This window comes from Bidens hawaiensis, unplaced genomic scaffold, assembly GCF_021521415.1.
Source record: "Bidens hawaiensis isolate Kalapana, Puna unplaced genomic scaffold, B.hawaiensis_p1.1 tig00000599_1, whole genome shotgun sequence".
Lineage (NCBI taxonomy): Eukaryota > Viridiplantae > Streptophyta > Magnoliopsida > Asterales > Asteraceae > Bidens > Bidens hawaiensis.
This window is the reverse complement of record NW_027491036.1, coordinates 5,195,214-5,208,487: the sequence shown is the minus strand read 5'-3', so window position 1 is coordinate 5,208,487 and position 13,274 is coordinate 5,195,214. Positions and strand designations below refer to the sequence as shown.

Genomic DNA, 13,274 nt, shown 5'->3' with positions numbered 1-13,274 from the left:
CATTAAAATCATAAATTAGTGGCACTAAAACTAAGTGACACACTGACACTAAAAATATGTTATAAACAAAGATGGCATGCACAAAGTGCCATTAAAAACCTACTTTAGTTGCACAAGAGCTAAATGCCATTAAAACGTGTGACACTAGATTTTTAGTGGCATACGCAAAGTGTCACTAAAATCATAAATTAGTGGCACTAAACTAAGTGACACTAAAAATGTGTTATAAGCAAAGATGACATACGCAAAGTGTCATTAAAAACCTAATTTAGTGGCACAAGAGCTAAATGCTATTAAAAACGTGTGCCACTAAATGACATTTTATTTGTAGTGTGTCTTCAATCTCAACAAACTTTTAATCTTATATATTTGAAAAATTGTTAATTAGGCATAAATGTAAAAAATTAATGTATAAAATTGAAAAAAAATAAATATATAATGAAATTGATTGCTAAAGAAGGTACTAATCATTATTATTTATTTTTAATATAAGCAAACATTATTTCACCAATCTCAACGAAAGTTAAAAGATTTTTATACTTTATAAATCAGTTGTTGTCATTTTCCATATTATTTGTTCGATATATTTTCAAAAACCGTTTATTATTAACACAATTAACATTATATTATGATCATATTACCAAAAATCAAATTATTTAAATATTAATGATTTCCAAAATACTTATAAATCTAATGGTTTTGACTATTAACGCTTTCCAAAACATCCGGATAATTATGGAAGTCAAATTAAATCATTTAAACTCTAATTTATTTTAATTCACACTAATAATATTATTACAAAGATTTTTGTATTTTAAGAATGATTTCAAATATTATAATAACTAACTATCATTGACCAAAATGATATAATCATAATTAATGATACTATATTTTGCCAACTTCAAAACCATTTAACTTTCTATATATGTAAATCGTTTGATTTTAATCTTTTACAATATATGTTGACCACTAATTAAGTTATTAGTTATGAGTTATGTCGTCTCTTTAAAATCAATTTTGGAGGGCATTTATGACACAATTAGATGTTTTACTTCTTCAATAATTCTTAAAACGAACTTTTTTTTTCAGATTTTTCAAACGTTTACGTACCACATATAATAATTTTTAACTTTTATTATATTTTTGATCATTCGTAAAGAAAGTTTATGTTTCAAATTCCTATGGCTCTACTGTCAGTCGTGTGTTTATCTATGATTATTTGTTTGAAATTGAAGATTACAAAAACTGGTATCATAAAAAACTATGATACTCATTAATTATACACACACACACACATTGTTTATATTTGTTGTCAAATTAGTTATGCAAAATGTGTATAAGACAATACATTTTTATGTTGATTTCATTAGAGTATTATGTTTTAATTAACATGTGTTATTTGTACTCATGGTATAATTTATAAACATGTTTTGAATTTTCATTTATCTCTGATTTTCTTTGTATATTTTTGTATTTGAATTAAAATAACAATGCTATGTCTTGTAATTAATGTAAAATGATGTTTTTTTTTAATTTGACATCTACATTTCTTTAAAATTATAATATATACATATATATGATTTTGAAAGAGATGGATGAAATCCCATGTATCCATGAAGGTTGAATGAATATGTGAGAACAAAATTGTTATTCTTCAAAATTTCTTCTTGCCCTTATCATCTTAAATCTACAAATATTGTTCATTGAATTTTACAATATTCATCTCCTACACTTAAAAGTGTATATAAATTGATTTAATAAAAAAGGAGGATACGATTTCATTAAATATATAAATATTTTGATTATATTAGCATAAATACCCGCATATTTTTTAACCACAAAATTTAGGCAGTTAGTTATTTAATTGAATGATGAATTGATATGTTTTGATTACAATGACATAAAAAAAGTTTTCATTAAAAATAAGAAATAGTTTGAGCGGGAAATTTAGGCTAGAAATAAATTTCCATGTGACATGTGTCCAATTATTTTCTTTTATTAGAATATGTATGTGTGTGTATGTATATATATATATACACATCTATACTATATAATAAATACAAGTTTTCCTCGTGCCACATGTCAATATTTTATGTATTATTATTCTTTCTTCCCGCCCCTATCTCCTATTAATTATACATACTTTTTAAAGTTCTTTTTATATACTTTTTGTTTAACGATTTCTCTAATTGTTTTTACAAAACGTAATTTATATTTTTAAAATACGTTAGGTTTATTTATAAAACATTTTTATAAACTTTACATTTTCATTATTCAACGGGTTCAATGTTAAAAGCACGTGGATCTTTAATTGAACCCGACCCACTTTCTTTTCACATGTAACCGTAATATCTTTCTTTCTATCCATATTTTGTTGATCAAAACCTTATTGATTATCCTTTACTGTACATTCTTTAACTAATCGAACGTTTTCTTCTATTGATGGTTGGTTCATATTGTTTTGATTGTACCGTTTATGTTCTCATAATGCTATTTTACTTTAGTTGCTATCATATTTTTAGTGTATTATCTAATGTTGTATTGAAAGAAGTATTTGGAGATTTATGATTTATTTTTAAGTTTGTGAATAATAGTTATAATTTAACTTCATACTTACTTAATCATGTATTACCCAACTTTATCTATCAAAAGTTATCACTTACAAAATTTAAGTTTTCCAACCCGTGTAAGACACGGGTACATAACCTAGTAAGGTATAAAAGATTGTATATATCCAACACACACTATATTGCATTTTCATAATTTATTGGTACAACAAGGTATTTATACTCTTCGAGCATTTAGGTTTCATGACCGTTTTACAGTTATGCGTGGTGGGTAAACCACACCAACCAACTAACAATAACTACTAACAGGGTTATTAACTAATCTGACCGGTAACATATCTACATAATAATGTTCCGTTACATAAAATACTTTCATTACTAGTTTGATGCCAATATGGCAATATTTATTCCAATACTGGCCAAATGGTATCGGCACGGCAGTTCTAGTAACACTAATATTAACCAGTATAAAACATAGAGTAAAATGCCATTTTTGTCCTTGTGGTTTGGCAAATAATGCGAATTTAGTCCAAAAAGTTTATTTTTTGCATATGGACCCTTCACGTTTCTCATTTCTTGCCAATTACATCTAAATCGCTAACGCCGTTAAATTTAATCGTTAAGTTATGGGTAGACATGTCTTTTCACTATCTCTTTCTTATAATACTTACTTCAGTGAACTGCGGTTTTCGTCCTCGTGGTTTGTCCAAATCTGCGGTTTTAGTCCAGTAGTTTTAAGTTTGCGATATTCGTTCTTTTAGTTTCATTTCACTTGCAATTAAACCCGAATGTATTAACCTCGTTAAGTCTTGTCGTTAACCCATTTGCGTGCCCCTCATGTGACGATCAATTTTGCTGTTTTTCTCTCCAAATAAACGTCAGTCCTAATTTGCCACCCCTCTCACGTGAGGGGTTGGGGTGTATTTAGGGAAAAAGGAAAAAAAGAAGGAACAAAATTGTCCCTCACGTGAAGGGCACACTGATGGGTTTAGCAACAAAACTTAACGAGATTAGGGAATTCGAGTTTAATTGCAAGTGAAATGAAACCATAGGGGAGAAATTGCAAACTTAAAACTATTGGACTAAAATTGCAGATTTGGACAAACCACAAGGACGAAAGCCGTAGTTCACTGAAATACGTATTATAATAACGAAATAGTGAAAATACATGTTTACCCTTGACTTAACGATAAAATTTAACGGGGTTAGTGATTTGAATGTAATTGGCAAGAACTGGGAAACGTGGAGGGTCCATATGCAAAAAATAAACTTTTTGGACTAAATTCGCATTATTTACCAAACCACAGGGACAAAAATGGCACTTTACTCTAAAACATAAATATTACAAAACTACAAATCTTTACATACCTTCAGTCCTACACTATAAACCTAAAAGACTAAATCATATGTTAAAACTACAAATCATTTTAGTCCATGGCTATAATAGTGGCATCTTGGTGGTGGGATACGGCTTAGGGACCATAAGGTCCTGAGTTTGAATCCCACAAGGGAGTTTTCCCAAGATTTATTGGGTTTCCTCCTGATTTGGTGGTTAGACATTATTGCCTAGTGGAGATGGATATGATCGCGTGGTTCTGCTGGTGACACGGTGATACTCCAATGGTCCGTGAATGATCCTAATTTGCCGTTCAAAAAAAAAAAAACTTCTCATTTTAAATCAACTATTATTAGCATGCGCAGCGGCAAAGCTTGGGGGAATACAAAATCTTATATAAAAAGAACGATATGCAATTCAAAACCAACAGTTTTCTAGGTTTTCCAGAACAAATAAGACAGTTTTTAGTTTTTTAGTTGAATCGTTTAGTTTTTCACATCTAAGCCGTTTCCATAACCCAAAACATATTTAACTAAATCAAAACAAAAGGGATTGTCTAATAATATGAATAAAACCAAAAAAAAATCAAAAAAAATTATTTTGCACAGACGCAGTTTGTAATATTAATAATACAGCGTTAACTCGTATACTAGATTCCCAAAATAGTTCGTATCTGATCCGGTGAGTGTCGAGCCAACGCCTTGGGATCCGCATAACCGTTTCTCGGATCCATAATCGCCTTGTATATAACATCATAAGCTTCTGCCAACGACGTTGCCACCTGGACACACGCTTCAGACCGAAGACCTGGAAGGTTCATCTGTTCAAACTCAGGGAGTGAGCTGTCACTTCCCAAGATGAGCCCAAAGAAGGCTTTGAGAGACTCGGAAAGAGAATCAGGTGAAGTTTCTTCCATGTCAGCTAATGGTGGTGAGTCGGCAGTGGAGGATTTGAAGAGAGACATCTTGTTTGCTAACCCGCATCTTGTTAAGATGGCCTCGACTTCTTTCTCCACAAGGCTCGACATGTGGTTATCGATCATTGTTCCGAGTTTTTTCACGTATTCGGAAGCTACGTTGTGTGTTAGTAACGGTTGTTGTATCGCGCATAAGCAATTAATGATGAAAATCTTTGATGCGGTTTCGTGGTTCTGCACGCAAACATGTAAAAATATTAATCCAACTCATATCATTATGGCGTCTCGGTTTGAAAGATAAATGTAGCAATCTTTTAGGAAACTCGTTGGAAATTAATATTTACAAAAAAGTAAATGATTTCATATATTTTCCTCAAACTTGGTATCAATATCATTTTTACTAGCAAAATATCCTAAGATGAAATTCAAATTAATGGCATTTATTTATACCATTCCATTAAAACTTGCATTAACATGAGAGTTTAGAGATTAAATATACCACTGTTCAAATTTGAAACTTAACTTCATTATAATACGTGAGTTTGGAGTGTAAGAAAAGGGTATAATGGGTATTTAATAGATTGTATTTAGTGAAATAAGTATATATAAAATTTTAGGTGATTTGAATGGCATATTTGATTTTTTAATTATTTCACATATCTTCCTCAAAACTTTATATCATATTTACCTAACAAAATATCATAATATTAAATATACCCATGTTCAAATTTATGAAACCTATGCCCAGCCATTAAGATATGACAGTTTGGAGTGTGTGAAAAAAGAAAAGGTCATAATGATCATATTATAAACTGTTTTTATTGAATTGGGTGTGTATGACAATTTAAGTGTTTTGAATGGGTGTATTTGGTAATAATTTTTTTGCTGGTAAATATGATGTTATGTAAGTTCTCATGGCTATATATGAAATTTCCCCTTAAAAGACACTGAAACAAAATATGAAAGACAGGACCTTAGATGGAAATACTTGGCTGCTGCTTGCCAAAATAGCATCAACGGATGATCTCCGTGATTGACTAACGTCGAACCTCATTCTATTTCTTCTAGAAGACTCGATAGATCCTTTTGACTTGTGTGCTTCCATTGCTTGTTCACAAATCTAAATTTGTAATGATATAAATGAACCAAAATGAAACCATAGTTAGAAACAATATATGGAGTAAGATCAACCAGGTTAATTACAAACACGGGTTTGACCCGCGCAGGCTGCGTAATGAGTCAAAATGACCAACTTTTTAGCATGGTTCAATCCACTAATCCAGCAAACAGTTCACAATCTTCTTTCTACTTAAAAAGAGTTTACAAAAAAAAATATATGGACATCAATGTGTTCGATAATTGATGTGATTACAAAACTATATTATCAAATACAATAATCAAATCAATTTTTTTTCAGAAAATGATTAAGAAGATTTTATGCATTTAGAAACATTTTGGAAGACTTCGAACTTGTTTTGTTTTTATTTTATATTAACAACTTGAATTAGGGGTGTGAATGACTCAAAACCAAGCTTGACTAGTCGAGCGAGCCTAAAGCTAATTAGATATTATTATATAATATGATAATCGTATTTATTGTAATATATATATAACTACATAATACATATTATTGTGTTTATGATTATGATCAGAATAACTCTTAAATAAGTGTAAAATTATAATTGTACATACATATATAAATAAAGATATGTACATAAAAAAATAATCAAATAATTAATAAGTAATAAACAAGCCAAGCTTGAGCTTTAGACACAAAGCTCAAAACGAGACGAGCTCAAGTTTAACAAGACGAGCTCGGGCTCAGCTAGGCTAGTTTACATGCCTAACTTTGGATCCTTTTACCAACATTTAGTTTAAAAAATCAAACCCTGAAGAATTTTAGGAAAAAAGAGCACAAGAAGATATTGAGAACAAAAGAAGTCAACAAATTCAAGTGTAGTTAGTGCCAGGATATGTTAATCACCTGTATTATAGGATCAAGCAAAGCAGATATAACGGGATCAAAAACAGGCTTTTTCCCAGATGCAGGAACCATCATGGTGTCATGAATCTGGATTAGTTCAAGCAACAAAGAGACTCCTTCCTTTAGCGCTGGTGGCGGGGAAAGATCAACAGCAACCAGTGGTGGATATCTCATAAGCTTCTCCCCTCTGACTTTTAAAATGTCAAAGAATGTTTTCTGAGCAGCATCCTTTAGACCCCAAAGTGTATTACAAAGAGCAGTTTCTCTTCCTAGAAGATCGGACACCTATTATCACATTTTACACACATTTATTTAAATGCAAACAAGAAGTCTGATGTCTAGTAGAGAGGTGGCAATTTTGACTCGTTTACTTATGAATGAGTCGATTACAGTTATGTTTACTCACTACAGATGGTTAAAACTTTATACATTAGCTTCATAAGGAAAGTGAACCCGAAGTGTATCTTTATTGAAAAACCATTGATCACTATATTTAAAAACAATTATATTATTATTATTACTATTATTATTATCGCAACAATATATATTTTTACTAACTTATTTGATACATATATATTATAAAAAAGTAAAATCAACAAACAGTAACCAAGTTTCACAGGTTTTCCACCTAGTTCACTCAAGTTTTTTTAAGAGTTTTAATTACTCAAGTTTCAATATTGTTGCAGTAGTGGCGTTTTCTTTTTATAAATAAAAACTGCAACTGGTGTAAAATAGCTACCGTGGCAAGTCAACCCAGTACAAATTGAACATTATGCCATGGCACCAATTTTATACAACTGGCTACTGCATAAAAAGTCGGTAGCATTATAGTATAATGAAAACTTGAGAAGTTACTTCACGAAATAGGATTGAGTAACCTTATTTGATGCATTAAATATTTATAGAAGCAGGGCAAATGTCAACAAAAGTAACCAAGCTTCATATTTTTTACAGCTAGGCCAACTTTTTTAAAAGGATTTATCCACTCAAGTCGCAACATTGTTTTGCTGTTGTGAATTTTATTTTTAAAAACGAATAGCTAATAGCGTAAAATAGCTAATGTGGTGAGTCAACCCAGTATAATCCGAAGATTTATGTCATGCAGTCATCAATTTTACACAATTGGCTACACAATACCATGCCACATCAGCATATTTAAACAGTAAGGTTATCGTAAAATGGAAACTTGAAGAGTTAAACCTCTTAAAAGAAGATGACGAATCTAGATTTAACAACTGGGAAACTTGGTTACTCTTTAGAGACAATTGGCCTACAAAAAGTAATATATTTATACAAGTGTTTTGGGTTAACGGTTAACCCAAAATTAGAGAACTTGTACAAATAATTACCATTTTGCCACTCTAGTAATACTAATTGAACTCACAGTGTAGCTGTAGAACTCAAGAGTGTTGCTAAGCTTATATGAAATTATAAGATTCGGTTGAGACTGCAACACTTGTTCAACTCTGACTTTGAACGGTCGGCAAACGCCCTCAAAAATTCTATCCAAAACAAATGTTAAATCAGCTTCTGACTTCTCTTCATTAATCTCTGAACTCTTGGAGAATCGACGTGCAGTTGGTCCAGTATTCACCACTGCATCTGGATCAAGTAACACAAATACAAGCTCTCTTTCAGATGCAAGAGCCTGCAGTTAAAAACAAATAATAATTGTTAAAAAATAGTTAAATAAGAATAATAGTAATAATAATAGTAAAGAAATGAAATCAAAGGTTTTTTTTGTAATTTACACACCTGATGCAGCCAACCGAGCATGTCACCTACATAGCATAATGGATCATGAGCGTGTACTTCAATTGGCCTGGGCATTCCACCAGGTCCCCCGCGTGTAAGAGCACTTATGAATCTTCTAAACAGTGCATTGTGTCTCATATTTGCTACCTATAAATTATTATCTGATTGATTAGTAAAAAGCAGTTTAAATAGGTCAAAAGGCTCGAGGTTGTTTGGATGCGCATTGTATGTATTTAGGGATCAGAAAATAGAAACTTAATTGTGTCAAGTCGATACATTTTGGTGCCATTAAGTTGTAATCCCTGTTAATAATACCATATACCTGTTGAAATTATGAACAATATAATGTTTTAAAAGCATTTGTTAACAGATAAGTTATTAGAAATATACTTTTCTATAAACTTATAACATTTCAAATTTGAATACCCTACAAGTCCATTTCAGGCCGTCTTTGATACTAATTTCTTGAAAATCGAAAAATGCCTAACACTGAAGTCTGAAACAACTGATTATCTTGTTAAATACTAATTCTACAAGTTCTATAAGCAGATCCAGTGGCAGTGGGAACAGTGTGGGGACCACCATCCCTCCGGAAAAAGAAACACCCACACAACATGTGCGTGTGTAATCTAATAATTATTACTTCGAGAAATTTATCACCACAATGCTTATAGTTCAGCTGCAGTGGCTTTGAATGATGTATTAAAGGTCAGTAATTCCACTTATTAACCCCTATTTAACTTTTAAAATTCTTTGTATGATCCTTATCCTCCAGTTATTTCTTTATAGCATAATCCCTCGTTTTCTATAATCCTGTTTAGCGTTATTTTTATATGAACAATTATAGCTGCTTGTGGCCTAACTAACCTCACTATTTGATGAAATCAAACCTTAAATGTGGCTCAACAAAATATCTAGGAAATCTAGCTTACTTTTGGGGTTAATTTGTGTAATTGTGTTATATGTATAACTAACAGTTTAAAATATCTAATAACTAACAAATCAATTTGAGTTTTCTTAACTTAGGTTTTTGCTAGACCCTGCCCGGAGCATATCCAAACACCATGTAACGAAGCAGGTTTTATTGTAGCTGTATCTATGATTTTATTTATTCATATCACATAACCAAAGAAGTTTTTCACTGATATTTACCTCCTCAGCACAATACTTGAACAGTACTGGTCTTTCTTTGAGACACCGAACTGCCATTTTCAACAGCTCGCTAACTTCAGGGTTGTCAGTGTCACCCAATCTCCTACACTCTGTCTGAACCCACCTAGGTGAAAGACAAAACAGCTACAGAATCAACAAATGAAGCATAATAAAGTAAGCATGCATGGCCAAATAGACAGGTCAGCCACTTGGACGGGTAGGGTGACCAAACAAAAAGAGTTCGGGTTAAAATGGGCCAGGTTGGATTGACCCTCAAAACCGTTTTTGTGCATTTAAAAAGTAAAGGCATTGCAATAGATGGTGTTCGGAACAAAGCATGAACTTATTTACAAGTTTTATTCAGCTGAATGCCAGAGTGCACAAACAATTTTTTGCAAGATGACGGTAAGATCATAACTAAAATGTTGATTTAAAGCATGACTATTACCATCATAGTTATCAAATGCGAGAAGCGCTCTAAAGCGATAAAGGTGCTCCTAGCACTCAGGCGATAAGCGCAGAAAAAGCGCCCGATTTTAAAAAAAAAGCGCACATTAAAAAACAAAATTTTAACTAAAGTAGAACATCTTAATAAGAAAATTGTAGAAGAAATAAGGAACATAAATAATTAAAAACTTATAAAATAATAATATTTATATAAATTTAGCTTAATTAGAATACATAAAATAAATAACACAAAAAGTACTCCCTAAATATACTTAAAATGAATACAATTAGCAAATAAAAACATCTAAACAAATACATAAATTTAAAACCTTTTAAAATAATGATATTTATATTAATCTATCATAACTAGAATAAATAAAATACATATGATACAGAAATAAGAATTAAGTAAATCTGACTTTTTTTAGGTAATCAGTTATTGATTTACGTAAATTTGACTATTTTTCAGGGAATCCTTATTTATAATTTCTCACAAATCTACAAAAATACCAGAAGTAAGTACAGTCGCATTGTACCGCCTTTGTGATACAATGGCATACCAGAATCACAACTAATGACCATAAATATATCATCACCTCTTGGTTAGAAAGTTGATAATCTCGAAGAAAACATGATGCAATCTCTTGCCTCTGAAATAATAATAATAAAGCAGCAGCAGCAGCACCTGTTGAGGTTTATCGGAAGCACGTAGGAAGTGGTGGTTGATATCGAGAGAGCGGTTCTCGATGGTGGATCGGAGGTTACGGCGAGCGGGAGGAGTGTTGTGGGTGTAGAAAGAGGAGAGAGTGTTGAGAGAAGATCTCCGTGTTTCCAGAACCTTCTTCAGCTTCCGGCGCCACTGCCCCCGTCGTACCCATTTCTCCGTTTGATCTGCTACTTAGAATTCTTTCTTTTTCTTTTTCTTTTTCTTGGTGGATCAAATATATTTGTATTATATGTGGAATGTCATTATTTTCTTTGGGTGGGTGGGTGGGGTTGCTCTGTTTTTTGATACAAGAACCAGGTTATAGTTTATTACTTCATAACCTATTATCCATCTATTATTACAGTTTATTACTTCATATTCTATTACCCATCTATTATTACTATATCAGTATAGTTATTGTTGTTATTATTATTATTATTATTATTAACAGTACTATTACTATTATTATTATTATCATTATTATTTTGATTGGGTGTCCTATTATTTGTGTTTGTGTGATTAGTCGCAATCATAGAGCGTAGGAACCATGCTTATTACTTGAGACCATGTCCTGAATTGAGGGGTGTAGGTAGGGAGTATATATTGCGACTAGCTTCTTGGAATGTAGGAACACTAAATAGTAAGTTGCTAGAATTGGTGGATGTGCTTAAAAGACGTAAGGTTCAGATAGCTTGTCTCCAGGAGACTAAGTGGAAAGGGCATAGAGGGGCGGAGTGTAATGGGTATAAGTTGTGGTACACGGGGTCTGATGGAGCTAGGAATGGAGTGAGGTTTCTAGTGGCGAAGGAACTACACACTAGTGTGGTGGATGTGATAAGACATAATGACAGGATTATAGTGTTGAGATTAGTACTAGGAGAGGAAGTAGTGGCAGTAGTATGTGCCTATGCGCCTCATAGGCCTAGGGGAGCAGGAAAAGAGAGAATTTTGGGATTGCTTAGACGCAGTGGTAGGGGCCATACCTAGGGGTGAGAGGATTTGTATAGGGGGGGGGGGGGATTTTAATGGACACATTGGTAAGGTTAACGATGGTTTTCAAGCCGTGCATGGGGGTTTCGGTTTTGGTGATAGGAATGAAAACGGAACAGATCTTCTAGAGTTTGCGGTGGCCCATGACCTAGGTATTTTAAATTCGTATTTTAAGAAAAAAGATTCTCATTTGATCACTTTTAGTAGTGGCGGACGCGACACGCAAATTGACTACTTTTTGATGAGGCAGGAGACCGACGTTGGTGGAAGGACTGCAAAGTCATACCTAGGGAGACGGTTGTGTCTCAACATCGACTACTGGTGGCAGATATAGGCTTCAGAAATCTGACTGTTCGAGAGAGGAAACGTACACCTAGAATTCGATGGGGAAATTTGAAGGACGAAAATGTCCCACTGTTTAAGGATAAACTCATACTGCAGACGCTGGATCGAATAAATGGGGACTCAACTCATATATGGGAGGCTATGGCGACAAAGATCATTCAAGTAGCAAAGGAGACTCTCGGGGTCACATCAGGAAAGGGAGGTGGCCATAAGGAGTCTTGGTGGTGGAATGAGGCCGTACAAGTCAAGATAAGGGACAAACAACGATGTTTTAGGGAGCTTACGAGGTGCACGAATGAGGATGATCGAGTGGAATTGAGGGTGACCTACAAAACGGCAAAGAGGGAGGCGAAGAAGGCAATGGTGGAAGCAAAGAACACAGCCTATAAACGTATGTATGAACGTTTAGAAACAAAAGAGGGGGAACATGCTATGTTTAAGATTGCCAAAGCTAGGGAACGTAGAAGGCAAGATCTAGGGCCTGTGAAGTTCATAAGGATACAAATGGGCATGTATTGGTCAAGGAGCAGGACATCAAGCTAAGATGGCAAACTTACTTCCACATCTTTTTAACAATGGGAGAGCTTCCCAAGAAGATTATGACGACACAACCTTCCAACGACAACAACCGAATAACTGCTATTGCCGACGGATCACACGGGAAGAGGTGCAGACTGCACTTAGGAGGATGGGAAGGGCTAAGGCGGTTGGCCCAGACAACATACCCATCGAGGTGTGGAAGTATTTGGGAGAGGAAGAGTCATGTGGTTAACTACTTTGTTCAATATTATCCTCAAATCTGGTAAGATGCCAGACCAGTGGAGGAGCAGCGTTGTAGTTCCTATCTATAAGAACAAAGGCGACGCCCAATGCTGTGGTAACTACCTAGGAATCAAACTACTAAGCCACACTATGAAGCTATGGGAAAGAGTGATTGAGGTTAGACTTAGACGAGAAACTTAGGTTACGGTGAACCAATTTGGCTTCATGCCGGGGCGTTCCACCACAGAGGAAATACACCTTTTAAGAAGATTGATGGAAAAGTATAGGGAGAAGAAGCGTGACCTGCATATGGT

At 33.4% G+C, this 13,274-nt stretch overlaps 1 protein-coding gene across 1 annotated transcript; it reads right to left on the bottom strand.

Annotated features, from left to right (window-relative positions):
• Window positions 1-4,486: 4,486 nt before the first annotated feature.
• On the bottom strand, window positions 4,487-10,739 carry LOC143636405 (conserved oligomeric Golgi complex subunit 6-like). The gene is made up of 7 exons (XM_077104004.1): window positions 10,668-10,739; window positions 9,711-9,854; window positions 8,559-8,705; window positions 8,188-8,451; window positions 6,804-7,088; window positions 5,793-5,939; window positions 4,487-5,053 (listed from the first exon to the last, which is right to left on the bottom strand). The coding sequence occupies exons 1-7, from the start codon at window positions 10,737-10,739 to the stop codon at window positions 4,553-4,555; spliced, it is 1,560 nt and encodes a 519-aa protein (XP_076960119.1). The 3' UTR covers window positions 4,487-4,552.
• Between the last annotated feature and the right edge of the window lie 2,535 nt (window positions 10,740-13,274).